This window comes from Rissa tridactyla, chromosome 2, assembly GCF_028500815.1.
Source record: "Rissa tridactyla isolate bRisTri1 chromosome 2, bRisTri1.patW.cur.20221130, whole genome shotgun sequence".
Taxonomy (NCBI): Eukaryota; Metazoa; Chordata; class Aves; order Charadriiformes; family Laridae; genus Rissa; species Rissa tridactyla.
In genome coordinates, this window is record NC_071467.1 from 120,402,520 (window position 1) to 120,429,509 (window position 26,990).

At 38.4% G+C, this 26,990-nt stretch overlaps 3 protein-coding genes across 8 annotated transcripts in view; 2 read left to right on the forward strand and 1 right to left on the reverse strand.

Moving 5' to 3' along the window:
* The window catches only part of NPHP3 (nephrocystin 3), a 28,502-nt gene extending 26,095 nt beyond the window's left edge, over nt 1-2,407 (forward strand). For both annotated transcript variants that reach the window (XM_054191594.1, XM_054191595.1), the window contains one exon: nt 197-2,407. In XM_054191594.1, coding sequence (XP_054047569.1) covers nt 197-377 — 181 coding nt within the window. In that variant the 3' untranslated portion in view covers nt 378-2,407. The remainder of the gene's footprint in view (nt 1-196) is intronic.
* Nucleotides 2,136-13,093, reverse strand: UBA5 (ubiquitin like modifier activating enzyme 5). Of its 3 annotated transcripts, XM_054191596.1 has the most exons (12): nt 12,837-13,093; nt 11,628-11,673; nt 11,454-11,543; nt 10,135-10,244; nt 9,633-9,719; nt 8,873-8,957; nt 7,929-8,033; nt 7,693-7,820; nt 6,409-6,544; nt 5,888-5,963; nt 4,983-5,089; nt 2,136-4,430 (listed from the first exon to the last, which is right to left on the reverse strand). In XM_054191596.1, the coding sequence occupies exons 1-12, from the start codon at nt 12,980-12,982 to the stop codon at nt 4,347-4,349; spliced, it is 1,200 nt and encodes a 399-aa protein (XP_054047571.1). In that variant the 5' UTR covers nt 12,983-13,093; the 3' UTR covers nt 2,136-4,346. The 3 variants fall into 3 exon arrangements, with proteins under 3 accessions (XP_054047571.1, XP_054047572.1, XP_054047573.1); XM_054191597.1 differs by lacking the exon at nt 11,628-11,673 and having other exon boundaries at nt 12,837-12,907; XM_054191598.1 differs by lacking the exons at nt 11,628-11,673; nt 12,837-13,093 and having other exon boundaries at nt 11,459-11,543.
* Nucleotides 13,094-13,397: 304 nt separating this feature from the next.
* ACAD11 (acyl-CoA dehydrogenase family member 11) overlaps nt 13,398-26,990 on the forward strand; it is a 32,705-nt gene continuing 19,112 nt past the window's right edge. For 2 of the 3 annotated variants that reach the window (XM_054189458.1, XM_054189460.1), the window contains exons 1-12: nt 13,398-13,568; nt 15,583-15,682; nt 15,917-16,042; nt 17,682-17,843; nt 18,296-18,460; nt 20,051-20,198; nt 20,784-20,905; nt 21,957-22,063; nt 22,187-22,310; nt 25,482-25,559; nt 25,719-25,857; nt 25,970-26,077. In XM_054189458.1, the coding sequence (XP_054045433.1) occupies nt 13,432-13,568; nt 15,583-15,682; nt 15,917-16,042; nt 17,682-17,843; nt 18,296-18,460; nt 20,051-20,198; nt 20,784-20,905; nt 21,957-22,063; nt 22,187-22,310; nt 25,482-25,559; nt 25,719-25,857; nt 25,970-26,077 (1,516 nt within the window). In that variant the 5' untranslated portion in view covers nt 13,398-13,431. The other variant, XM_054189459.1, reaches the window with a different exon arrangement.

A 26,990-nucleotide genomic window follows, 5' to 3' on the forward strand; every position in this document is an offset into this window, starting at 1 on the left:
TATGCTTTAGCCTTATAAAAGCGAATTACTATAAAAATTACTGGATGAAACAAAACATCCTGGACTTGTGTACTTATTAGTAAAGTAGAGAGCCTTAAGTACCTTTTGTTGATAGCGTGGTGTGCATTTCAGTTAAAATTAATTGAGAGCCTTATTGTATTTGCTTGTTTTAACTTTGTTTTGCTCTTCTTTAAAGCTACGAAGGCGGAGACTTTGAGAAGGCAGCTGAACTTTACAAGAGAGCTATGGAAATAAAAGAAGCGGAGACTTTGTTGATAGGTGGAAAAGCAACTTCTCGACACTCTTCGAGTGGAGATACATTCAGCTTAAAAAGTGCATTATCACCAAACATTTTCCTAGAACATGGACAAAGGTGATATAAACCTGCTCAAAGAAAAGGCAGTCTCTATTGCTATTTTAAAGCAGACATAAAGTTATTAAGAAAATCTTATTTTTTCTGGGATAATGTACTATTTTGGGACTGACACCTGTCTTCATGAATGACAGGGAAACAAATGTTTAAGCTTGAAATCCTTCCATGTTTACTTTGCAGACTGTATGGTACAAAGCGAGCTTCTTTCATTGTATATAGATATGTATATTAACTACTCGCTCAAGTTATAGCTAATACCAAAACCATCTGGATTTGATACCTCATAGCCTAAGTGCCAGGACTGTGACAAGTTACGTTCAACCAATTGTATATACTCTGTTGGGTAGTTCTTACTTCTACGTTGTAATAGCCTGGCTTAGAGGACGTGGGTGGTTTTGTTTTGTTAGCGCTTTCTGCCTTTTCAAAAGCTTTTAAAGTTTTTTCTAAAGAGAGAGTAATTTTGAAAAAGTCAAAATACTGTTCCACCCAAAGTTTCACCTGCAGGGTGGTTTCAGCTTTTGGCAAACTCACATTCAAGGGACTTGTGCAAAAATAATTGGCGTCCTCGGGAAACTAATATATCTAACTATATCATCATCTACAGTTAAAGCTGTTGTCAGATTCAACTGTGTTCACTAAAAATACTTTCAGTGAGGAATCGGACGAGGTTCCCTGTTGTTAACCCTTTAGCGCTACTTTCATTATTTATCTCATTGAACCCCGTAAAATACAAGAATGCTTGTACTACCTGGAAAAACCTAGTGATGCAAAATAGTTTGTCATCAGATAAAGAGATGCTAATCAAATCTACCTGCCTCTTGTATTTCTTAATAACCTTGAAAAGTTTTGAAAATTGGGAAGTTTCTTTGCAGGACCAGTACTGATTAAGGAGAGAGGTGAAAGGAAAAAAACCCAAACAAATCAAACAAACAAAAAAAACCCAAACCACCACACCCCAAAACCTCAGCCTTCTCAGCTTGTGTGTTTGTTGCCTGCTCTTCTCAGATCTATTAATTCCCTCCTCTAAAGACAGTGCTATGACTTATCAGCTGTCTGTTCTGATTTTAGCATGTATAATGATACATCTTGCTCTCTTAAATAGTTTTCCTTAATGTTGCTGGCTTAAATAAGAAGCTACTTTCTAAGCCTTCAGGGTTGCATCAGACTTTCCCCATTTTGTGATTTCCAGTTCTGAACTGTTACTCTTCTTCCCTTGCGTCACTTCTCTTCAACTTACTCATAGGTTGGGCGGCTGCTTTTGGAAGAAAAAAGATCAGTCCCTGAAAAGTGGCAGATGCCAACCATCCATGGTCCATTAGCAGAGATGGTGAGGAAACAGTAGCTTACCCTCTCAACCTGAACAAAAATCCCTGATCTACAGAAAATGAAACAAGATCTTGAGTAATAGTGGAGGGTCTTGCAGGCCGCATGTTGACTGTAAGCTCCCGCAGCTATAGTCATAGCGCTCTTAAGATAGTTGTTCATGTATTTGTACCTCATGGACATTAAAAAAAGTCATTTGTATATCTGGTGTATGCCTAGTAATACTTCTGTGTAGGAAGACTCCACCTCAAAACAGAGCGTCAGCAGTTTCAATGGAGATTTAATCATTTAATCAACAGTTGGAATGTCAACATCTCAATAACATTCATGATTGAAACACTATATCCGCTGAAAGCTTCTTTTATAAGATTGCCAAATAAACAAAACCGGACTGAACCATTGCAATAGGCTTTAATTTGTTAGTTCATTTTCCATTAGGTTTTACAGTCAGAGTAGATTATAGTTGTAAATGTCTTTTTAATTAAAAAATTATCCTTGAAGTTGCTTTTTTTGATGCTGTTTACTTTTAAATAATTTTAACCATTGGCACGTATACTCTTCTCAAAGTATTTTCTCATTACTTCAAATTCTTCTTGTATATACAAATTGGAAGTCTGAAAGTAACAGGAGAACCATTTTGTGTACTCTGTATACAAAAAAGTGTATTAATTTGCTCATAAAATTGTACATAAATTAAAATGGTAAACAGTTGCCTCTTGTAAAGCTGTCAATCATGTGATAACTGTTTGGCTGACACAGCTGCTAAGAGTCAAGGTTAATGGAGCTGTTGTAGAAACAAATCAACCATTTGCCTCAGAATCTCCAGAGCCTGGTTTGTGCCTCACTTTTGTTCCCAACAGAAATGTAAAGCCACAGAGAAACATAAGTAACACTTAAATTGACGCTTGGATCAAGCTAATGTAGACCTAGTGACACAGATTCAAGTATGTACTTTTTTAATGATCTAATTGTTCTATTTCCTTTCCCTCTTTACAGTTCATTTCTAAAATCTGTTTTCTCCAAAACTGAACTCAATCAAAAATAAAATCTTCCATTTTACAGTATAATGTACTGCATACAAAATCCACCCAAAAGCTCCCTCACTAGCTTCAGAGATGATTTTTACGTAAACAACATAATCTAGTGTCAGCTGTGGAGGAAACAGATTTTGAAGCTTAGAAAATGTTTAATTTCTAAGCAACGGTTATAACTATGTATTCATTCAGCTGCCCTAAGAAACAGAAGCACCTCCACCGTATTACTGTCTTTTTACATGTTGATTAGATACTGCCACGACCCTTACTAGCTGTTTCCGTGTTGGCTGCATCATGCTGCGGAAAGGTTCTTTGAACAGGTCAAGTTGGAAATATTTGTATTATACTGCGGAAGGCTTAAATTTACGTTCTTCTAAGTCAAATCTAAATCATGATCAAGTTCTGGATCAGACGCCCAAAGCAGTTAAAATACTTGAAATTTATCCTTCCAGTTCTGCAGGGTACTGGCGCACTACAGGTTGTGTACATTTACAGGTCTGTTTAACACATGATAGTTTAAAAGGTAATACTATTGTACTAGTATTATGTACTAGTATTTACAAGACAAATACAATAGCTCAGCTACTCCACTGAAGATATCTGCAACACTAAAGAAACGTTAGAACATCTAATTTCAGAAGGCTTCCTATGCAAACTCAGATTAAGTATATTCCTTAATATAGCCCATATGATGGGGATGGATCCGAATTATAGCTAAACTTTTAAAAACCAAAAAAATACAATATTTAGATTTTCCAAAGACATAGACAACATCTCCTGTTCTTTCCAACATTGCTAGGAATTCTTACAGATTTTGTCCTGAAAAGCATCTGCCAGCTGAACCAGTGGCATGCTAATACCCAGTCTCCTAGCATAACTACCTACTAACAAAAGACACTGCCTGTTGCAGCATACTCAAATCATTACCACACACAAAACACATAGGCAGCTATTTAAGAACAAGCAGTAGTAAAACATGGATAAAACCAGAGAAGTTTAAAACAATAAAATAAATCAATCGCAGAGATATTTAAGGCGGATGAAAAGGCTGAAATGTTCTGTTTACTCAGAAAAAGTAACCACAGCATGATCCATGCCATGAATTTACAGAGACCGGTGACCAATGATGTGTACAAGTGCATGGAAAATCAGGAGCAGCAATACCAGTGAGGCACCATCATCTGCCCTTCACCTGTTCAATCTGCTCCAGCAGATTTCATCTTTCAGTTCTTCTACACTACGTACTGCTCTCATGACATGATATTGCATGTAACGTGCTATGCCTGCTTCTTTTAGTTTATCCATCTCCTTTTATTTTCTACTGAACACCTGTAGATGTTCAGTAGAATGCTGAGAGAATTAATCAGCAGTAGCAATGCTGAGAAATTAAAATTTACAGTAGCACAACTTCATATGTTAAAGACATAAAGACATCAGCACATAAAGAAGGTAATTCTGTTTCCTTCCTGCCCCTGTAACAGTTCCATTTCATCAGAAATGTAAAGATAAGCTTCAGTGGAGGTAAAAAGGAAAAAAAAAAAAGTAGAAGTAGCCTGGTATTCTCAAAATCCCGTGTCAGTTGAGACTCCCAAAAGCTATACTTAATATTTGTTTTGCTACATGTTTCTCATTTTGGCCATGAGTTCTTCTAGGCTTTCTTCAGACTCCGCCACCGTTTCCTCAGTTATCAGATTCTCTTCCTATTAAGAGCAAGAAGAAATGGTTAGCAACAAAAATAGCAAACAAAAAACCCCCCACAAATAGGTTTTATTGCAATTATACCACAGCATTTTCCTAGAACCAAACACTCAATTGCAACATTAGGCCTAAGTGAGCATAAGTTTAAATTGTAAACTATTCTGACTAGGACACACAGATTCTGTGTTCTCCAGCTACACTAATTGCTCTTTGACTACGTTCAGCTTTTACAAGATAAATAAGGTAAAAGTTAATTAGTCACCCAAATATCAACTGAGAAATTCATTGTTTTCCCTCGCCTGCCCCTCCAAAGACATTCAGTTCTATCACCTCAAAACTACATTCACACCGGCATCCACACTTAAGGAAATATATTTCATAGAAACATAAAACTGGACCATAGAAGGCACCAATTGGAGGTACTGAGGTACAGTTTTACTGGAATTGTTCCACACAGAATTTTGTTTAAGTTTAAAGGGTAACCAAACTGGATGGTATTATAAATGTAATCTACAACATGTTTTTCAAAAATTCATAAAGAATAAATACATTACCTTGTTCGGGATAGTATACGCTACAGTAATTCCCTCAGGAAGCTCAGGTACTGGGCCAGAAGCAGCCTTCAGCTCATCTTCTGAAATTTCTGATACTAATTCAATGCCTTTGCATGAAAGGGAATCAAGAACTCCGTTAAACATTACAAGAAAGAGTTCTTTAATCACTATGTCATCACAGTAAAAGGAAAACTGCAGTTACTTTTCTGAAATAAGAAAAAATTAAAAGTCGAAACACCTTTGATTTCAACTACTTCAATCCATTATTGATACAAAATATCTTCCCTTTACAATATATGGAATAATTCTATACAGATAACTTATGAACAAGAATGATGCCTCTCCTACAGGACTTCCTAGTCCTTACTGTTTAAGTCTTATTGTGAGGACACTTCTCCCAATGGTAAGCTAAGATTATTTTCCATATCATGTAATAGATAGAGCATACATATCCATTCTTGAAATGGTTACATAAAATGCGCTTACCACTCCTTAAGAAAATTCCTTCTAATTTAAAGCTCTCAAAGGAATATAAAAATCCATGGGATGCCTTAGCACAGTGGTTATGGAAGTGACAAATGCTCTTTAGTGACATTATTTAAGAGGAACACACAGTGAATACATCTTCTTGCATCTTTCAGACTATCTTCTGAGAAAGTTTTCTGTTTAAATGCAGTTACATTTTGAGCCTAAAACCTGCACATTACACTAAAAATACATCATCAAGTTGTGATAACATTACTGTCAAAACCTGTGAGAAGCCAGCACTGATTACACCGTCTAAGTTACAAAAAATAGGAACCATAAAAAGCCGATATACCCCTACAGCATGTTCACCCAAAACAAAGACTTCAATTGAATCTCGGTACTGGGAACATCTTTTCTGTCTCCAGTTGATTACTTACCCCAGTCATTGTCTTCGTGTACTATTTCTTCTTCCTGTTCAATTACTTCATCTTTTGGTCTCGCGGCTTCTTTTTTCTACAGGAAAAACACAAAAAAATTTAAAAATATACTATATGTAATAGTCAATTTTCAACAACAGCAAAGAAAATCAAATCCAATATTCACACTTAATATTTAAGAACCGCAGTCACCATTTAGAACTTTGTTAGGCATAAAAAGGCAGAATACCTGCAAGTTAAAAAAAACCCAACCCATTAACAGTCAAAAATAGGACTGCCAGAAAGTTTGAGCAATTAGTGCAGGAATAAAATATTATCTAACGGAATGCAAGCCAGTCTGCCTACCCTTTGCTTTAAGATAACTCAAAATATTGTATTGTTAGAAACATGCAAGGATCTGAAGACAAGGCTGCTGAAAACGGGAGTAGCGATGAAAGTTTTCTTTTACTACAGAGCTGTAGCTTGCTTTGTTCTTAAGACTTAAAGAAAGGAAAAAACAAAACTAAACAAAACATTTTTACCTTATAATTTTCTTGCTGTTTTCTGCAATTTTGGTCACTACATTGTGGGTTTGGCTTCATAGACATAGTTGGAAAGAAATCCTGCATGGCATTGTAACCAAGATAATAACTCACAGTACCAAAATTTAACAGGTATCTAGAAGCACAAACAGAGAAAGCAGGCCCTTATATACAGGTGCAAACCTAAAAATTCAGTTGCTCAAGGAATAATTTTTCTTCAAAGAACTTTTAGAATACACTTTCACACCAGTGAGTTGTAATATGTTACTCTGTCTTAAAATAAGGTGTAGTCACCCGACAACAGTGTAATTGTATCAGCATAGAACCCAGTCCTCTTGTGGCGTCTCAGAAAAAATACATTTAGAGTAGTATGTAAGTGCCTTAATCTATTCCTTGAAGCACTCAGATCCCACTTACAATGAGAAAGTTTTCAACAGCTAATCAGAACCAGTTTAATCATCTTTACTGTAGGGTCAGATTGGCAATGAAAATAAAGATTTAAATTAAGCTGCAATGTTTGCATTCTTCATTAAAGAAAAAACACATGTTGCTACGCAATTTTATATAATACCTCTCTGCACAGCTGAAAATGGAGTTTTGTTTTTTGTAGGCATGCTGGCAAACAGTACTTTTATTCTTCGTAAATAGAAATTTTTCGATAACTGACATAACCACGCTAAGGCTAAAAACAGGCTAAATAAGATCTTGTTCTCACAGATGCTTGTAAAAGATGGCGCATGCTTTTGAAACCAAGTACAAAGTTGTTAAAAAAATTTTCCTTGCTGATACATGCAGTTCTTTTAGCAATTGGAGTCATATTTTATTATGTCACATGTCATACTGCTATATAACTGTTTTTAATTCACCTCAGGTTTTTGGAATGCAAACACTGCAAGAGAAATTATTTATTCTTTGTCCATGTAGAAAGTTTCAAAGAAAAGTCATCACTGCAGCATTTTTGTGTATGTCAAATGGGAGTACCTTTAAATGCATAACGAAGGGGGTGGAAAAAAAAGTGTGTCTGTATGCAGTAAGAGAAATTCTTAAGAAAACTCTGACGACTTTTCGTTATCCCTGAGAAGTTCTATTAAAAACAGCAGCTCCAAACTAAATACACCAGTGACAAAAGCAGTGTATGTTTCAGCCCTATCCAATGATGCCAATACCTTTAGGAAACGGGCCACAAATATGTAAGAAGAACCAGACCCATCATTATGAAATCTTCCTTCGGGTTTCTTTCTCTTACGGTGCTGTACATTGAATAGCCACAACTCAGTCACTTACTTCAGAACATTTTGTACGAGAATTCCTGCCACGACACCCATAGTTGTAGGAAGACTAGCTGCACAAACTCCTTCTCGTTTTAAAGTTTTCTCATCAATATTTGCAGCAACTACAAGCGGAGGAGCACACTGAGAGGAAATAAAGAAATTCAGTTTTAAAAGAAAGTGTTAAAAAACCTTGCCATTCCCATTCTTTAAAAGAAAGACAAACAAAAAATTCAGCAGAGCACTGCATACCGCGAAACAAGCAGATTCACCAGGTATGATCAGCTGTATATGTCCTGACACTGCATTTTCACTCACTCCGGATTCCATCCAGATTTGTCCAAGTTCATTGCAAGCCTTATAAACACAGAAACACACACATCAGCACTGCAGAGTATAATGGAGAAAAAAACCACAAAACTTAAATTGAGAGTGGTTAAAGACATTGATCTTCCTGATTTAAGACAAAAAGGCTATGATCAGAAAAACAAACATGAAAAGGTAGAATAGAAATTTTTTATCAGAGTCACAGGACAAATCAAAGAACAAGTTAAAAGTTGTCTTCCTGAAGCTCACCCTTTGTGCTTTCCTGACAAGCTGAGACTTTTGAACAAATACAGGCATTAGCGATCCAGGCAGTAGGGACACACTACAGAATCTAATTGCTCAAACTACTTTTAATGGCACGGAGACAGTGTATTTGTGTACCCAGTGCACGCAATTTGCAGATCAGGTTAGCTGATGGATAACAAAAACCATGCATTTGGAACGTTCCCTACATTTGTTGCTACTATAAAGAAAATCAGTTTGATTAGGTACACAGCCCTAAGACGACAGTTTTAGTATACAAAAAGTCATATGAAGTATACAATTAGCTAAACACAGTCTTTAAAAAGTTTGTAAGATTCAACGTGACAGGCTTTGATAATACCTTTATATAAACAGGATAATTTGGAAATACAGAGAGGGCTTACAACACTTTTTTACTAACCATTAGCTGCTAGTAACTTCAAAGTCTACAGTTATGTTTATACACATAAAATATGTTTTACAAGAACTGGGTAAACTTAAGTCAAGGAGGGATTTTCTTAGAAGATTCTCGGTAAGTTCCTGTCTTTTTTCTAGTCCGCATACTTTCTAACAATATTTATTGGAGAAAATCAACCTCCGTTACCTCATGCCTTAGATGGCCTTACCGTGTTAATTGCCATGCGAGCTTCAAAGTTGTCCACGCAGCTTAGGACAAGATCAACGGGCTTCCCTTCCTCTAGTGCACCATTACTGAAATAAGTATCAGAAGTCTGCATGTAATTGGTGGCAGGACAAAATACCAACATGACAATTAACGTGCTTCTTTAGAGTACAGAACATGGGAAGTGTATTCCTAACAAAACTTGTGCAAATGCAGAACAGGATACAACTAGTGTCTTAGATCTACAGTAGAAACAACAGCATGCTGAAACTGGGATTTAAATACATGGGCATTTTAGATAGATTAAAAAAGGTTTTATATAGTATACACTCACAGTACAAAGTATTGGATAACTGTGTCTTTGTACAATATTACTGCAAATGGGAAAAGTTATTTCAGAACTTCTCTGTGAGACCTACTAATAACTATTTTCTTTTTTCATTCTATAAAGCATATCTGAAACTACTCCTCTGGAGCAGTCAAAATATGATCTGATCTGTTTTATATAATGTGAAAATCCTGTAATACCTGCAGTATTGGTTGGAAATCTAAAGATGCACTAATATAACAATGTAACAGTAGAAATAAATGCCAACTCCAGAGAAAAAGGTCTAGGCAGAAATGTCTTCATATGTACCTATCTCCCAGTGATTTTTGATTGGAAGTCATGAAACTGAAAAAAGACCCCAACGATAAAAATGTGAGGCTGTATAGAACCACACAACAGCAGAAGTTAACAATATGCTTTTGTTGAGAGATTTTACCTTATTCTGTCCATGAAGTGTTCAAAGTTGTCCAGTGTTGTGATGTTGTAGTTATGGACTTCAAATTGAACATCAGGATTAATATTCCTTATGGAGGAAATAATACGAGTCAATACTAATAAATACCATGATAACTTGCATTCTACTCCCTAACTTCAAAAGTGTTGCTACAGCCTTAAGCTTCCAGTCTGAAGTCTACAATACACCCGTATTTGCTAAAAATTTACATATTAGATGAGGAAGAAAAACCACAACACATCGAAGTGGCATAGTTTATACTAAAATTCTAAGCAAAATTAGCTATACTTAAAAAGTAGACTCACATTAAGGTTTTGGCCAGTACAAAAATGCCCTTAAAGCATCAACCATTCCCACAACTATTTTATACTCAAATTTTCAAATTGGATCATGCTGCTTTGCAAGTGATCAAGAGTGAAACATCAGTTTTCTGGAGCGGCATCCTGGCTAAATACATGTTGATACCCACTTCTCTAAGTTATACCTCAAAGTATGCTCTGCTGCTTGCACTTTACTTAATCCAGCTTGATGAGGTTGGAAGAAGAGTCTGTTCATGTTTGCCAGTTCCACTTTGTCATAGTCAAACAGAAGCAGCTACAATGAAGATTGTATTAATATATGTGAATCTCCAAAGCCTCTGCATCTAGAGCATTACGGCAAGCCATTTTAAACAACAAAACTCACTCTAAAACAAAAAAAAAAAAAACAAACAAACCCAACCAAACAACCTCCCCCGCCATCCCATTCAGTTCACATACAAAAGGTACCAACATTATAAGTACCCGAAAGACTGAATTCTAACTGCCATTCAGCAGGAACTGATTTGCTAAGTCATGAAAAGCACTCTTAATAAAAAACAATCTATTCGTTTGATCTAAACTAAGAATATTCAATAAACTATCTACATGAACACTATCACCTTGATTATCACATTCCTACTTGTTGTTCTGGCATTAACTAGAAATGTGTAATTGCTTTCACTTGTCTTGGCATGTAGTTCTTCAAAAACAATTCACTTAAAATACCTACATAATACATGGACATGTTGATTATTATAAATTCTGAATCAACTGTCCAATGTCCTTTTCCATGCCAAAGATGCTGGTATTCAGGAGATGCTCCTTCAGAAGAAGGGGGAATAAACTTTGCAATAAAAAATTGCATCATCTCTGTATTAAGAAACTTCTCAAAGTTCCAAGAGAAATGGTCAAGCTTTGCCTGGAAATATAAATATCTAAGCCATTCCCCAAATTCCTTCTTTTAAAAAAAATCCTGTTCTATTGACTCTGGAGGTTCTTGTTAGCTATACACACATCAAATTATTTTTAGCTGTTGCTAAATTTTTACCTCTGAGTCTGCCACATGAGGAACTAATGTTTGTGATAAAAATATGTTTGACATCTACTGCATTTCAATTTCATGAATATCAACTTGATTTCATAACATACGACTTAATCTTCTGTGCAAGTTACCCTCTCTTTTTTATTTATTTTATTTTCCGTTTGCAATAATCCAGTATGAAGGTTAGATAGATGGACTCATGTAAGGGCACAGAGAAGACAAGCACCCAAACAAGAATCATCTACAGGATACAGGATTAAGCCCTAAGTAAATCAATTTTACCAGTATAACAAAAATACAGACTCTTCATTTGTGATGTTTACGCAATTGCTGTTCTTCAGTGCTTTCTTCACAGTACTTTTTTATTTGGGCAAAATAAATGGAATGAAATCAAATATAACTCTTTATGAAGAAGACTGGTCCATCTTCTATGAAGGAGTAGAAGAAGAAAACTCTCATTACCTTACCAATGCCACACCTTGTCAACATTTCAGCAGTCACGCTGCCAACTCCACCTACACCTACTACTGCAACCGTAAAGGAACGGATTTTCTGTAGAAAGAAATAAAATACAGATCAGTATATCAAAAGTGGTCCTCACAGGGCAAAAATGTTTTAATGCAGGTAGAATCTTACCTCATAGTCTTTGACAATTCCCATTCCTTTTAATGCCATCAAGCGACTACAAAGAGAAACAGCAACGTTATACAGAAAATGCTCTCTACATTTCTGATACAGTTTTGCTTTTCAGATATTTAAAATCACTTTTGCTTTAAGAATAACCCCACCAAGCACCAAACTCAAGCCTCCTATTTTCACTGCAATTGTGATTGCCAGCTAGATACAGTCTAAATGAGATAGTAGATACTTTCCTATTAGCAACAGCAATGGAGTACTAAACCTGCAGAAAGTCACATACTTACTCAGTTGGTTGAGTAATGTCAATGAAATCAGGAGGATCCATAATTAGTTTCATAAACAAATACCTGATTTATAGAATGAAAGCCTACACTTTTTTCTTTAATGAACCATATGGCAGCAGGTCAGTGAGGCCTCTTCCACTGGTTTATGATCAATTTGATTAGATTAACTTCAACAAAACGTTAAAAAAAAAAGGCAAATATCAGGTTGTAAGGATAGCTGGAAGAATTTTAAAGTGACATTTTACCCTGCTACTGCATTTTTCGTTAAAAGTATCAATGAAAGTACAAGTATCAGCTTGTATTAAAGCAATTAATCCTGAAAAAAAAAATGCATCAGATTTACAGAACCTCTGAGCATTAGAAGGGGTCCCAGACGCTCAAGACTTCTCTAAAACAAACTCTAAAATTGGTAACTTAGAGGAATAACATCTCATGTAATACCAACACCTGTCCTATTTATTAGCAACTTAGTGGAAAAACTCACAAAGTTTCCTCTCTCTCCCCCTGTACCATAAAGCAAGATAATACAAAATAACCTCGATGAACCAGTCAGGTGTGAAATTGGAGAGCATCTCACCCCTCCTGCCCACAGAGCACCTGCCTTCAGCGTTGCCATGACACCCTCCTCAACACACCCAGCCCCATCCCTTAGCTCTCCACCCAGCCTAGCCCAGGTCCACATGCCATATCCTCTCTACCCAGACCCACAGTTCCAACACACGCCTGACACCCCACAGCTGCCTCAGCCCCTGGGCCTCCTCCCCACGGCTCAGTCCTGGCCCTCTCCCCTTAACCCAATGCCCCTCTGCCCGTGCCTCAGTCCTGGCCCTCTCCCCATAATCCAGCGCCCCTCTGTCCCTCTCAGTCCTGGCCCTCTCTCCATAACCCAACGCCCCTCTGCCCCCCTCACCCCCGGCCGCACCTGTAGGGGTTGGAGTCCGTCACCTCCGGGCTCATGGTCTCGATGCGGGCCCGCGGCACCCGCCGCCCGCCCTTCTCGCGAGCCAGCTCCTCCTCCAACTCCCGCACACGCCGCTCCAGCTGCTCTATCCGGCTGGGCTCCGCCATGGCAGCACCGGCGACACCGCAGCGACACGTCTCCCCGTCTGAGGCAGCTTCCGGGAGCGGCAGGGAGCGCCCTCCCCACCTCGCACCGACGCCTCACAGAGAGTTCCCATCCGCACCCGCTCCCGACAGCGGGCAACCGGCAGGCTCTAGTGGTGGCTGAGGGGAGGTACCAGCCGGGGCGGTAACTACCGCCCGGGAGCCGCTTTCCTCCAGGAGAAGCCACCCGGCTCCGAGAAGCCCACGGGCCCGGCGCCGGGGACGCCTTTCCCTGACGGACCGAGGCAACGCCGGTTGCCGCGACAACGCCGGGCGGGGAGGGGCGGGGCAGGGCAGCTCCGCCAATAGCGTAGCGGCGCGGTGGGCGGGTGCGCGGCAGCTCCGTCAGTAGCGTAGCGTAGCGTAGCGGTGGGCGGGTGCGGGGTGTACGCTGTCGGCGCAGTGAAGGGGGGATGGCGGCGGAGCCGGGTACCAGCGAGGTGCGGCAGCAGCACCGCTTCGACCAGGAGAGCTTGGAGCGGTACCTGTGCAGCCACCTGCCCGGCTTCCCTCGGCATCCCGCGGGGGCTCTGGCTGTCAGGCAGTACAGGTAAAGGGCAGGCCGCCCGCTCGTCCGTCCCTCCCCCACACCGCCTGTGAGGGGCGAGCGGCGGTCTCCATGACTATTGACATGGTCCCTCGCCCGTGAGGCACCCTGAGGTGCGGAGCCAGAGCTTGGGCCCGAAGGGTGCCTCTGCGGGGCGAGGAGAGGGGCTGCAGGGTTGCTCGCTGCTCGGCAGGAGAGGTGGGCAGAATTAAGGCCCTTTGCCCTGGTGATGGCGGACGGTGGCCATCGAGGGAATGGCTCGTCCCTCAAACAGCTGGAAAAGTCAAAGTTCTCGGTGGCAGCGAAGGTGACCTTTGGCACAGGCAGGCCCTGTGGCTGTCCGCAGGCAGGCTGGTATGTTGGGTGGACTTCCTGCTGTCCTCAGAAAAACATTTGTTTGGCCCCATGTGGTGCATTCTGCTGGAGTACGTGCACAACTGTTTTATTGCCTACTCATCAATCTTGATTTATCTGATTGTCCTTTGATTGCACAGCAAGTAGTAATGTTCAGAGGCACATACACGGCTTAAGAAATCTGCTTAAAAAGCCTTAGGCTATCACCCGGTAAGCAAATCTATGAGAAGAGCATAACGCTGTGCTGAGATTCCCATTAATGCCCTGAGAGCAATGCGTTGCACTACTGAGGTGCTACACCCAGGCTCCAAAGCCACCGTTGCACAGAACATCTGGTTCATTTGCATTCAGCAAATTAGTGGTGTGGCTGCATGACTTAAAATCAGGAGCTGACTGTTAGGAAGTTAAGTTATTCTACAAATATGTATTAATTCCTTTGTAAACATGACTTTGACTACTTTATCTGCAGTTATCACTAAAAACAGTAAACAATTTTTCATTGTCTTCTGATGTAAATATAAAACATCCATTGAATCCTCAGCTGTACACTAATCCTTGTATGTACTTCAACAGAGGATACTTTAGGAGGGGAATTCAGGAGAGTAGCTAATAGTAAAATCTGCTAAAATATTGCCAGTATTTACGCTTTTACTACTTTGTTTGTTTTGTGGTTGCACTTCAGGGCTTCAACCGATCTAAATCTCTATTGTGCCAGGCAGAGTATTTGGCTGTGCAGTACCCTTATTAAACTATGTTATAGACTATGCTCTAATTGTCTCGGGGAGAATTGAAATGTCAGGGGGAGCATGAGGGCAAAAGTTCACTTGATTTTAATTTTCCAATAGTTGTCTAATCTTTTATTTGACCAGGTCAGAACGTGTCTTAAAAATGATCCAGAATGAGGAGAGGAAGGCATGTAGATTAAGCACAGAGCCTTAAGGAAAATAAGGATCAATGAGCTTGATTGGGATAAGAAGGACAAGGTGTTATTAAGCATTTAACTAGATCATCCTTCTCTTTTACTCATGTATGTGATTGAAATGTCTAATTTTTATGATTCTTTGTCACTGTAACATTCATTCTTTAAAACTTTACAGCTATTATAGGCAGTCCCTTAAGCAGAGCATACGTATGTGATCATCAGGCTAGCATACAGTGGGGCATGGTACTAGAATTCATCAGTTATTTGGAGAGCTTTCTCTATGCTTACGTTGTTCAAAATACAGCTCAGCAAAGGACAAATACAATTACAGGCTAGTGTGAGTTCTGCTCTGTTTAATTTCCTCCAAATTGGAAAGCTTTAAAGTTAGTATCTGCTGCATACCTTGAAAATGTTAATGATGTCTCTTTAGGGAGGAGAGGTAAATGCTATCTCCATTTCAAAGGAGAACAAATTGAGTATCTGTGACCTCTCCACAGTGAAAGAAGACATCTTTCTTACAGGTAGGAGTAGAACCTCTGAGTTCCGATTTTGTAGGCTATCACTTGCATTCTTGTAAGACTATTTGGAAAAAAACCCAAAAAGCAACTCTTGAGAAGAACCCTTTCCTCTGTCTTGCCATTTTGTTCACGCCAAGTCACAGAGCATTTTGCATCATTTCTGATAAAAGTCTGAAAATTTGTAAGTACTTGAATTCGTAAGTAATTATCTTTCTCTTTATAGCTCAGGCCAGTCAAATCCAACATTTTATCTTCAGAAGGGTGGGCAGGCTTATGTGCTCAGGAAGAAGCCCCATGGCCCCCTTTTACCTAGAGCTCACAAGGTAAGTAACATACTTCATCAAGCTCCAGACACTTTGTATTGCAAGTGGCGAAGTCTTGTATGTGATGATGCAGCACGTTATTGAATGTGTCCAAAAGTGCTGTGAGCTGCTGGATCGTTTCCAGTTTTCTGTGCTATACACATAAGAAACATTTAAGAGGATACCTTGCCATTCACTGTATTCATTTATGCTTGGGAACTTTTCATTGAACCTAAATTTCTGTGTGTTCTTCAGGTTGATAGAGAATATCATGTGCAGAAAGCCTTATATTCAGCTGGATTTCCAGTGCCTGAGCCCCTGTTGTATTGCAGTGATGTTTCTGTCATTGGAACAGAATTTTATGTAATGCAGCATGTGCAGGTTGGTCCTACAATGTGAGAGATTCTCCTCTTCTCCCTACTACAAGCTGCTTTTAAATTGTTTAAAACCTTTCTTTTAGAGCCTTATTTAGCAGTTACTAGTTTTTGTGGTATAAAACATAAATAATCCTTTGGTGTTTTTAAGAAATGCTAGCTATCAGAGATTCTTACTGATTTCATCTTCTCCAGGACTTTTTTCCCACTTTGTCAAAATTTTCAACTCAGTATTTAACCTCTTGGTCTCATTAGACCTCTCAGAAGGATGTCTTGAAATGAGTAAATATAGCTTCTGTGAAAAGCATGTGTGTAACTCGGAGGGAGAAAAATCAGTTTATAAAGTTATACTGGATCCTTGGACATTCTGGGACCTGTTTAGCACTGAAGATAGTAATCTACATACAGTGCCCTTTCCTTGAAAACCAAGCAGGATTTCAGCTCAAGCACTACTTTCAGGAAGAACGTAGCATAGGTCTGTCTGTGGTCCATCACTCTGGAGGTGCTGTAGCTGAATTGATTCCGTTTCCGTTAGATTTTGGTGATTCTGAGTGTAAGTCTGCTGTATCATGTTCTCCTGGGAGGAGGATTTGAATTCAGTCCTCTTTCCTTTCATTGCATCCTGCTCTATCATCAGGTTCACTAGGAAATTAGAAAGGTAAGGCCAATTCCTGGAGATTAAGTTAACCTCGCTACCAAAATAATGAATCAAAAGTAATACAATGTAAAAGCTGTGAAGAATTTGAAACAATTTTCTTACGTTAAATGTGGAGAATTTTTCTGGTTTTGACTAAAACAAAGTGGTTCCTGAATGAGAAACTTTGCTATTGTTATATTTACATTTCTAAGGATGTGAATTTACAGGCTATCCATTCTAAGATGGACAGCAGTGCACTGTTTTTAACAAATATGTTGTGTATTTAGAAATCAATTACACATTGACTGCATTGAATAAACTATTACAGAATAAAAAATCTGATTTCTAGATTTGTTATGCAGAATCTTTCAGCAAAAAAGTTCTGTTGTTGCTTTAGCTGTGTAGATGTATTGAAGCCATCATACGAACCAGTGAAACTGAGGGATTTAGAGGAGAGAAGAGTCTGTTTTTTGTTTTCCGATCTGTTGCTGGCAGGGTCAAAATTAAAAGAGAAAGTGGAGAAACACACCAATCTTCTAAACTTATTAAACTGCTTTTAAGGAGAATGCAAGTGAATTTCATTGTTTGCCTCTTTGTATGTACCACCCACCCATTCCCCTCTTCTCCCTGCCTACCCCCCAACTCCCTCCCAAGGTCTTCATTGATATTTTTTCTGGAGTTACATGTTGGAGACAACACAATAACATATTTTTTTTCTGGGTACTTTGAAGCTTGAGGGTATCTGGATTGAGTGATTGAGCTCATCTACTGAATATATCTGTTATTTTAATTGCCTTCCAATAGATATCCTGTATACTAATGATCTGAGATTACTGTGAATCCCTTCATCTCTCCTGGGCAAGGAATAAAATAAACGAGGAATGAATTTTTGATTGCATAGGGAGTGTTGGTTCACTTTTTTTTTGCTTTTGCTCCTGAGATGTAGAGCTTTATTTCTCTTCATCTGATGCATACATACCACCAAATATCTAATTTATGATGTTTCTAGGGTCGCATCTTCCGAGACCTCTCGCTGCCTGAAGTGGGCCCAGCAGAGCGTTCTGCTTTGTATATTGCAATCATAGAAACTTTGGCCTTGTTGCACTCCTTTGATTTACAGTCATTGGGTCTCCAAGGATATGGTAGAGGACCAGGATACTGCAGAAGACAGGTACAGCTCTTCAAAAAAATCTCTTGTTTTATCAGGTTTTTGAAGATGTATTTGATTTGCAAGCTAAATTGTTAGTTATTAATGCCTTGTAAAAGTAACCATCATAATTTAGCTGTTAAACACCTTCACATTTCAATTATTTGTGCACAGTATAAAGTTACTACTACATTCAGATCAATTCTATAAAGCTTTATTCAGGGAATGGTATTCACTTTTTGGAATAATATTAGATTTGCGCTATGTAAATAGGATTGAAATAGAAAATAGTAGTCTTCATTGCATCTTTTGATCTCACACTTCACATTTGCAAATGCAAAGATGCTGTGTTTTACTGAATTTACAGGTAACATGGTAATAGTGAAAGCCCAGAAGCACACGCTTCAGAATTTTGTGCTCTTGAAAAACTTGTGAATCAGTGGGAAAATCTGTTGAAAGTGTTTGTATTTCTTTAGGTATCAACTTGGAAAAGACAGTATGATGCAGCTGCTCATGCAGACATTCCTGCCATGAACAAGCTGGCTGAGTGGTTAGCAAACAACTTGCCACCTGATGATAATGAAGAAAGCCTGATTCATGGGGACTTTAGAATAGATAACATCATCTTCCACCCAACAGAGGTATTTGAAAAGTATTTGTACATGTTTAGTAGTTTTTGGTCCTCCACTCTTTTGTACTCCTATCATGTAATGGGACACTTATGTGGGTGTTTTAGTGTATGATACATCTTTGAAAGGAATAATAGAGTACTTAAATCTTCTCTATACTCTGTGTATGTTGTTTAGGTACCTAAATACAGTCCTGGTTTTCATTGCAGGCAATTGTTACTCGGTTTATTCATTAGCCGTAGTCCCTGCTTCAAAGTCCAGGAACAAAACATTTTATATGCATAAATCCTATTGAATTCAGTGCAACTTTAGGACATACCAGAGTCTCGTTTCATTAAACTATATAAGCATCTGATCCAGAGTCTGTTGAAATTTGTGGTATGGGTTCAATTAACAGCAATGGCTTTTGGAGCAGGATCTGAATGCATGATATGTGATACTAGTGGAAGCAAATTAAAATCTGTCAAAGCTGCTTAGTTACGGAGCACACACAGTTCACAGAGATCCTAAAAGTTCTTCGTTCATCTTTAGGGAAAAGGAAGAGGGTTTTTTCTGGTTTGTGGAAATAAATGTGTGTTACCTATCTATCAACACAATTGCATTTTCATAATTTTTTTCCATGCTATTTGGTGTGTTGTGACCAGAAGACATGCCTGGGGTTTGTGACCAAGACTCTGCAATGCCTGCTTCACAGCAAAGCAACAGTTCCCAGAGATTCCCATTGTTGTATATAGATTGGTTGATAGACACTGTTTGTAGGTTTAAATGTGCTGATTGACTCCCTGAGCAGAGAATCTGGCAGTCTGAGGGACTCTCCCAGCTGTTCCTGATGTAGTTGAAAGAACTGAACAACCTGTACATTGGTAATTTTAAATAATCTCTGCAAACTGTTCCTGTATGTGCAGGAATGACCATGTAGGAAAGTCTTTTGCACAGAGTTCAAGTAGCTATGGATCATGAGTAGGCTGGAGGGACCATTCAGGATGAGAGGCCAGCTGGCCTGAATATAAGAATTCATCAGAACAATGGTTTGGGGAGTCTCAGCCCATCCAGCTCAAGACACCATTGCAAGGATGTTTGCAGCAGAGGCTCATGTCACTAACTGGGCAGTGATTGACTGTCCTGATTAAGAAATTCAATACCCCATGTAAGTGTTAGTCAATGCATAATGTTGTGATAAATTAGGTTTTTTAGGGCATGGTCTGTCCATGAGTATTTGTGCAAAAGGACTGTGCAACAGAACTGGAAACAAAAAAAAAACAACCCCAACTGTCAATACTGCTGTTCATTGGGTAATTTTAATTCAATGATATTTTGACTAGAAGAGTTTAGAAGTTTCTGACAGGAAGAACACTACTCAAAAATGTAGAATTTAAAACAGATTTTCATTGGAAAAATGCCACTATATGAATGTTAATTTTCTGCGGATCCCTACATAGTGCTAAAAGGAACTGGTTTTGCTGTAGATAGGTACTGTGCGTGTTTTTAATTTTAAATACATAGTAACCGAATAAAGCTGTTGGGTATTAAGTGGGTTGCATATTTGTGGATGGAGAGAATTTATCTTCAAGCATTCACTTGAGGTCTTTATTTTTATTTAAGGCTCGTGTTTTGGCAGTGCTGGACTGGGAACTTTCAACTGCTGGTCATCCTTTAGCAGATTTAGCATACGCCACTGCATTCTACTTTTGGCCTACCTCTATTAAGAACTTAGCTCAAGGAACTTTCTTGGGTTTCAAAGACACCATAGGTATGAAACTAACATTTTTGTTTAAATGAATTCTAGGGTTGATTTCTATTTGATATGTTACCTTTATAAACAGTAATAAAAAGCTAAATTAATAAGCACATCATTTTGACCTTCAAAAGAACTTTTCCATGGTTTTCTTCATTGTAGGAAACGTGCTGATAGTGAGGTTTAAGGTAGTACTGTTCTAATAATCTGTGGCTTAGCCACAGTATGCTGCTTCTGAGAAAGTTTATTTTGAACCTTTCTTAGAGATGATGGAAGAAAGCTAAAATTTAAATATACATTTGTCATTTATTTAAAAAAAAAAAAAAAAAAAGAGGCAACCTCCCCACCCCCATGGTGCAGTTAATTTCCTGACTGGAGTGGAGGCGGGGAGCAGTAGGAAGTGTTATGGTTATCTGGAATTCTGAAAGCTATTTCCTTTTGTCTCTCCGTATCACACTTAGGTAATGAGAAATGATAAATCATGTTTTTTACTATGTAAATGGAATATCTCATAAAGCTGAAAAGCTGTACAGAAGAATAAGGTGGAAAAAATAATAGAAAACATTGACTATTCTAAAATATTCTGTTGTTTTTTTGTAGAAACTCCTTCATTTGAAGAACTGGTTTCCACTTACTGCCGCTGCCGGGGTATTAGCACCACTTTATCGAACTTTAATTTTTTTCTTGCTTTGTCATGTTTCAAAATGGCAGCAATAGCCCAGGTAATACACTCACATTTTTTTATTATGACACACGTCACATATTTTTATTATGAGTATTTGCAGTTTGGTAATACTTGTTCAAAATACGAATCATATTTAAAAACTAATTGTAACCATTGTATTTTCAGTTTTTTTCTTTAGAAGCAATACCTTAGATGCTTATGACTGATAACTCTTTAGGAAAGAATTCTTGCTACATAAAGTACTTTGTGTTAGATATAGCTAACTGAGGAAAGTAAGCTGAAAAAGGAGAAAGTGTGGATATGTGAAGTTTTTCTTATTGATGTTCCAGTATGCAAGCAATTTTGTCTTTACCTTTTTGGAGGCTCTGGTTAATTTAAATCCCGTATTGCAGAGAAACAAAGATCTTTCTAAGTTTCTGCAGCTGTCATGAAAGTAGATAGCGGGATAGATAAGTAAGAGCCTGTAGGTTCCACCCACTGATGAAAATGGGCATGTTGTGAACTCAGCTTATTATGACCATAGGAGACCAATCTTGAGATGTGATTATAGGAAAAAATAAGTTTAATTGATTCATTGTTAACAGAAGTAACTGTTTAATTAGATATTCAACCATTGTAAGGCATAAGTACCTTTTTACGAGGTGAAGCATGAGCTCAGCATACCAAATGTGGGATAAGCTACCTGGTATTAATTTGGAATAAGAGTATATATGTGGGTAGTTCATGTATTTGTGGATAATAATCATATGCTGTCAGTTAGCTTAAGGACAGGCTGGGCTTGCTTGCAGTATTATGTACAGACATATTCTTTTTTCTTCTTTTTTTTTTTCTCTAGTAATTTTTTTGATTTTCATTTATTTTAGTTTAGATGAGGTATGTTGTTTTTCTCTTGTGTGCCAAGCATCTCCATTATATCAGAAACGGACTGAAACCAATATTAACATCACAGTAAAATCTGTCTGGATTTTTTCCTATTAGGAGTATGTGCATTTAAGTATTACTTTCATAGTTGAAGAAATCACCAATCTAAAAAAAGGGACAATTTTAAGTGCATAATTGTACCATATATGCCTTTCTTTCGGTTTTAGGGTATATATGCTAGATATCTCATTGGAAATGCTTCTGCAGAGAATAGTCATGAATTTGCTAAGATTGTGAAGCCTTTGGCAGAGAGAGGGTTAGAGCTGTCAAAAAGGTAAGTGTGGTCTAAACCATTGCTCAAAGGCAAGGCAAAGCTTTTATGTCTTCACTTATTGAAATGCCTGTATAAGGCAGCTTATATTCTTGCTTGTTATTGCATTTGAATGTTCTTCTTTAGGTCATCTTTCAGCAGCGCACATCACAGCATTTCTGGAGAGTTGTTCCGTCAAAGTAGGAAAGGCCAAGAAATTTTGTTGAAAGTCAAGCAGTTCATGAAGCAGCACATATATCCAGCTGAGAAGGTAAAACTTTTTAGTAAACCTATTTATAAATGAGCATTTTATGACCAGAGTTTATAAAAACGTAAAGCTATGTATGGAAGTCATGTCCCCTTCTGTTTTCCTTCTGTTTTCCTTCTGTTTTCCTTCTGTTTTCCTTCTGTTTTCCTTCTGTTTTCCTTCTGTTTTCCTTCTGTTTTCCTTCTGTTTTCCTTCTGTTTTCCTTCTGTTTTCCTTCTGTTTTCCTTCTGTTTTCCTTCTGTTTTCCTTCTGTTTTCCTTCTGTTTTCCTTCTGTTTTCCTTCTGTTTTCCTTCACTGGTGTATTTTCTTGCAGTGATGTTTATAGCATTGCAAAATATGAATAGAAATCATTATAATCTATATTAATTTTTTTCCAGAATTAAAATGCTGTATGCATTGTTAATGAAAACAAAGAGTTACTTTTTAAACTTTTTAAGAAATACTGTTTTTAAAAAGTTATTTTTTAAAGGTATTTGCCAAAATTCTTTTAACACTAGCAAAAGCTTAGAACTCCTACATACTAAATGCAAAGACACTTATCTACAAAATGGAAACTGCTGGTTTTAACCACACAAAGCTGAACTTTTCTGTTTCTTGCCTTATTTTTTAAGGTGTGATTTTATGACAAAAAATGTGATTCCATAATGTAACAATTTAACCTCATTCTGAAATGTATCTAATACCAGAGAGGGTTCAACTTTTAGCCTTATGGAAGCACAGGTTTTGTTGCACAATTAGGTTTTTCAGCTTTTTGTTGGTTTATTATTTGGGTTTTCTTTTTTTGGTTTTTGTTTTTTTTTTTTTTTTCATTTCAGTCAGGCAGAAGTGCAGAGAACATACTAATCTAAAAGATTTATGAGTGCATCTGCCTATCACAAGGAGGCATTGAGTGTAGAAACTCTTGATATGCAGTTTCTTAAAAGTCTGTCTGTACCTAGTTTTAGATTGTGCAAGGAAGCCTTGCAATAATTAGTGTACTTGCTTTAAAAACAAATGAACCACAAGTAGCCATGCAAGTTTTGCAGATGAGTACGTTTACAGACTGGTTAGTCTCACCTCCGTCCCTGGGAAGGTAATGGAGCGACTCGTTCTGGATGTCATATCAAAGCACGTTCAAGCGCAGGAAGTTATTGGAAGTGGTCAACATGGATTTACCAAGGGTAAATCATGCTTGACCAATCTCATAGCCTTCTATGATGTTATAACTGGTTGGCTGGATGAGGGCAGAGCAGCAGATGTCATCTACCTTGACTTCAGCAAGGCTTTTGACACTGTCTCTCATAACATCCTCCTTAGGAAACTGAGGAAGTGTGGACCAGACGAGGGGACAGTGAGTGGATTGAGAGCTGGCTGAGTGACAGGACTCAGAGGGTTGTGATTAATGGAGCAGGGTCGAGTTTGGACGCCTGTAACCAGTGGTGTCCCCCAGGGTTCAATACTTGGACCAGTGTTGTTTAACGTATTAATCAACGACCTGGACAAGGGAACGGAGTGTATGCTCAGCAAGTTCACTGATGATACCAAACTGGGTGGGGTGGTTGACACCCCAGAGGGCCGTGCTGCTATCCAGTGTGACCTAGACAGGCTGGAGAGCTGGGCAGAGAAGAACCTAATGAGGTTCAGCAAGGACAAGTGTAGGGTCCTGCACCTGGGGAGGAAGAATGTCAGGCACCAGTATAGGTTAGGGGTGGACCTGCTGGAAAGCAGCTCTGAAGAAAAGGATCTGGGGGTCTTGGTAGATAGTAAATTATCCATAAGCAAGCAATGTGCCCTTGTCGCCAAGAAGGCCAACGGAATTCTGGGCTGCACAGGGAAGAGTGTGGCTAGCAGGTCAAAGGAGGTCATTCTCCTCCTTTACTCTGCACTGGTGAGGCCACAACAGGAATACTGTGTCCAGTTCTGGGCTCCCCAGTTCAAGAGAGACAGGGAACTACTGGAGAGAGTCCAGTGAAGGGCAACTAAGATGATTGAGGGACTGGAGCATCTCCCTTATGAGGAAAGGCTGAGAGAGCTGGGACTCTTTAGCCTGGAGAAGAGAAGGCTGAGGGGAGACCTTATTAATGTTTACAAGTATCTAAAGGGTGGGTTTAAGGAGGATGGAGCCAGGCTCTTCTCAGTGGTTCCCAGTAACAGGATGAGGGATAACAGGCACAAGCTGGAACACAGGAAGTTCCAATCAAATATGAGAAAAAACTTCTTTACGGTGAGGGTGGCGGAGCACTGAACAGGCTGCCCAGGGAGGTTGTGGAGTCCCCTTCTCTGAAGACGTTCAAGACCCGCCTGGATGCAGTCCTGAGTAATGTGCTCTAGACAATCCTGCTTCGGCAGGGGAGTTGGACTAGATGATCTCCAGAGGTCCCTTCCAACTCTGAAAAATTCCATGAAATTCCATGAGTAGCGTTGTGCTTGTAAGTTACTTCTGATAACACGGATTGTGAATGAGGACTTGTAAATTCTACTTTGGAATTTGTCTTACTGCGTGATTTTCAGAAGAGGGCACTACTTTCATTCATTCTAAAACTAATTCTGGGCCAACTTTGATGAAGTGCTGTGTCTCACTAAAACATGTAGTGAAAATACTAGGATTACTGAAGACATATTTTTAATTAGTACTAATCACTGGTGATCAAAATGACTGTTTACATAATCTGTTAAGGAATTATTTTGACAGGAAAAAATGTATTCTTTGTGATTTTTTTTTTTTCTCAGTTAAAAAAAATATTAACTGGCTTATATATCCAAATGTTGTGATAGGAAACCTGAATATTAAGTATCAGGACATCAGGACGTTTATTTGTTGTTTTACTTTTGGGTGCAAGCTTTTTGTGCATACTGTTGGTAAAAGTTACTTGTATCATGAGAAAACACTAACTTTCTAGTGTCATCATCTCTCATTTTAGACCACCCCAAACTATTTCCATGTGTGAAATAAGGTACTGATTTGGGTTATCTCCATGACACATCTAAAGTCTTGCAAAATTAATAGATTGCAGTTTGATTTTGAATTATATTTTTAATTTTATAATGCAACCAACTATATAATAAAAAGCTGTTGTGTTGAGTATTTTTTATTAGTTTCTTGGTGTGTAGAGCTGGAAAAGACACCATATTATTACTTCTGTTTGTTACATGCATTCTTAATTTAAACAGCATCTTTTTAATGTTTCTCTAAGGAAATAATAAATTACTATACAGGACATGGAAATACTGAGGAAAAGTGGAAGAAACCACCCGTGCTTGAGAGACTGAAGGTATGGAATAATAAATATTCTTGAGCACTCTACAGTAAAAGAAACAGGCACTGACATGGAGTGTAAGAAAGTTAGGTGTTTTTTTTTTTTTAAAAGGAATCTGTTTTTTTTTTAAAAGGATTTATTGTTAATGTTTTTCCCTGTTGATTCTTTCAACAGGAAATGGCCAAAGCAGAAGGTCTGTGGAACCTTTTTCTCCCAGATGTCAGTGGTCTCAGCCAGCTTGACTATGCGCTAATAGCTGAGGAGACGGGGAAATGCTTCTTTGCTCCTGAGGTTTTCAACTGTCATGCCCCAGGTTAGCAGCCCTGTCCCGTAACTACAGCACTGAGAGCATTGAAAAGTTGCGCATCTTACGCCTTACGAGTTCTGTGTCTCAAGAAGTAAACATGACTGCTGATTTCTTACAGACACTGGAAACATGGAGGTCCTGCACATGTACGGGACTGAAGAGCAAAAGAAAGAGTGGCTGGAGCCTCTCCTAGAAGGGAAGATTAGTTCTTGCTTCTGCATGACAGGTAAATTTTTCTCTGTAAGAAAGTTAGAGGCAAGTGGCAGAAATTTCACATGGCATATGCAAAAAGCACAAAACTACAAGTTGTTATGTGTTAATGAATTAATACAGATTTCCACTGTATCTGTGAATGTCTTTGAATATGAAATCATCTATGAGGTGTGAGTGCAAAGTGAAGCATCCTTGCTGCCCTTCCCGTATAATTACCATTTGTCATCGTTATAATAATTAGTATTTGCTTTCCATATATTTTCAATTTATTTTTAGTAAAATACATTTTATTGTACCAAACAGACTTACAATAGAACTTACCCTTTTTTGTAATGTGCTTTGGGGTTTTCTAGAAATGTACATGTAGGTACAAGTGTGATTACGGTGATTAAAGTTGTGTAGTTTTGCAGTATGCTATAGGTAGAGGTTTTAAGACGTAACCTGAAGATAACTTGTAAAATGCACGATGCACTTGTTTTATGTCTGTAACTCAGCATTATATTCATTTTTGCTCTTGAAAGCTTGTAGCTTTCAGCATCCGTGGAAGGCCTGGCTGTTGATTTAGGAAGGTAGCTATTGAACATGAGATGTCAAAATCTCGATCTTTCTCTGTCAGCATGAGTTGAGAGAGCTCAGTCTTGCAGAGCCAGACTGCTTTATTTTGAGCAAATTATGATGCTTTTGCTTTAAAGATGGCCTATAAAAGAAGTTAAGGGTGAAAGGAGAGAGGAAGAATCTTTCCTGTTACAAACAATAATTGATGACAATTTGCTGTCAGCTGCTTTGTGTCACCTACTTCATAAATTCTCACAATAAGTCACTTAAATCTCTTAATTTTCACTTGAGAAGAGCCTAGGGGGCAAAAAAGGCTGAGGAGAGATATGATTATTATCTATAAATACATTGGAAGGGGGAAGAATTTAAAA

Coding starts and splice junctions, on each gene's coding strand:
- UBA5 (XM_054191596.1), bottom strand. CDS start 12,982: ATGGCGGAGCCCAGCCGGATAGAGCAGCTGGAGCGGCGTGTGCGGGAG. Junction 11,544..11,627: donor GAATTGTCAAAGACTATGAG/GTAAGATTCTAC, acceptor TTCTTTCTACAG/AAAATCCGTTCCTTTACGGT. Junction 5,090..5,887: donor ACACGAAGACAATGACTGGG/GTAAGTAATCAA, acceptor TTTCATGCAAAG/GCATTGAATTAGTATCAGAA.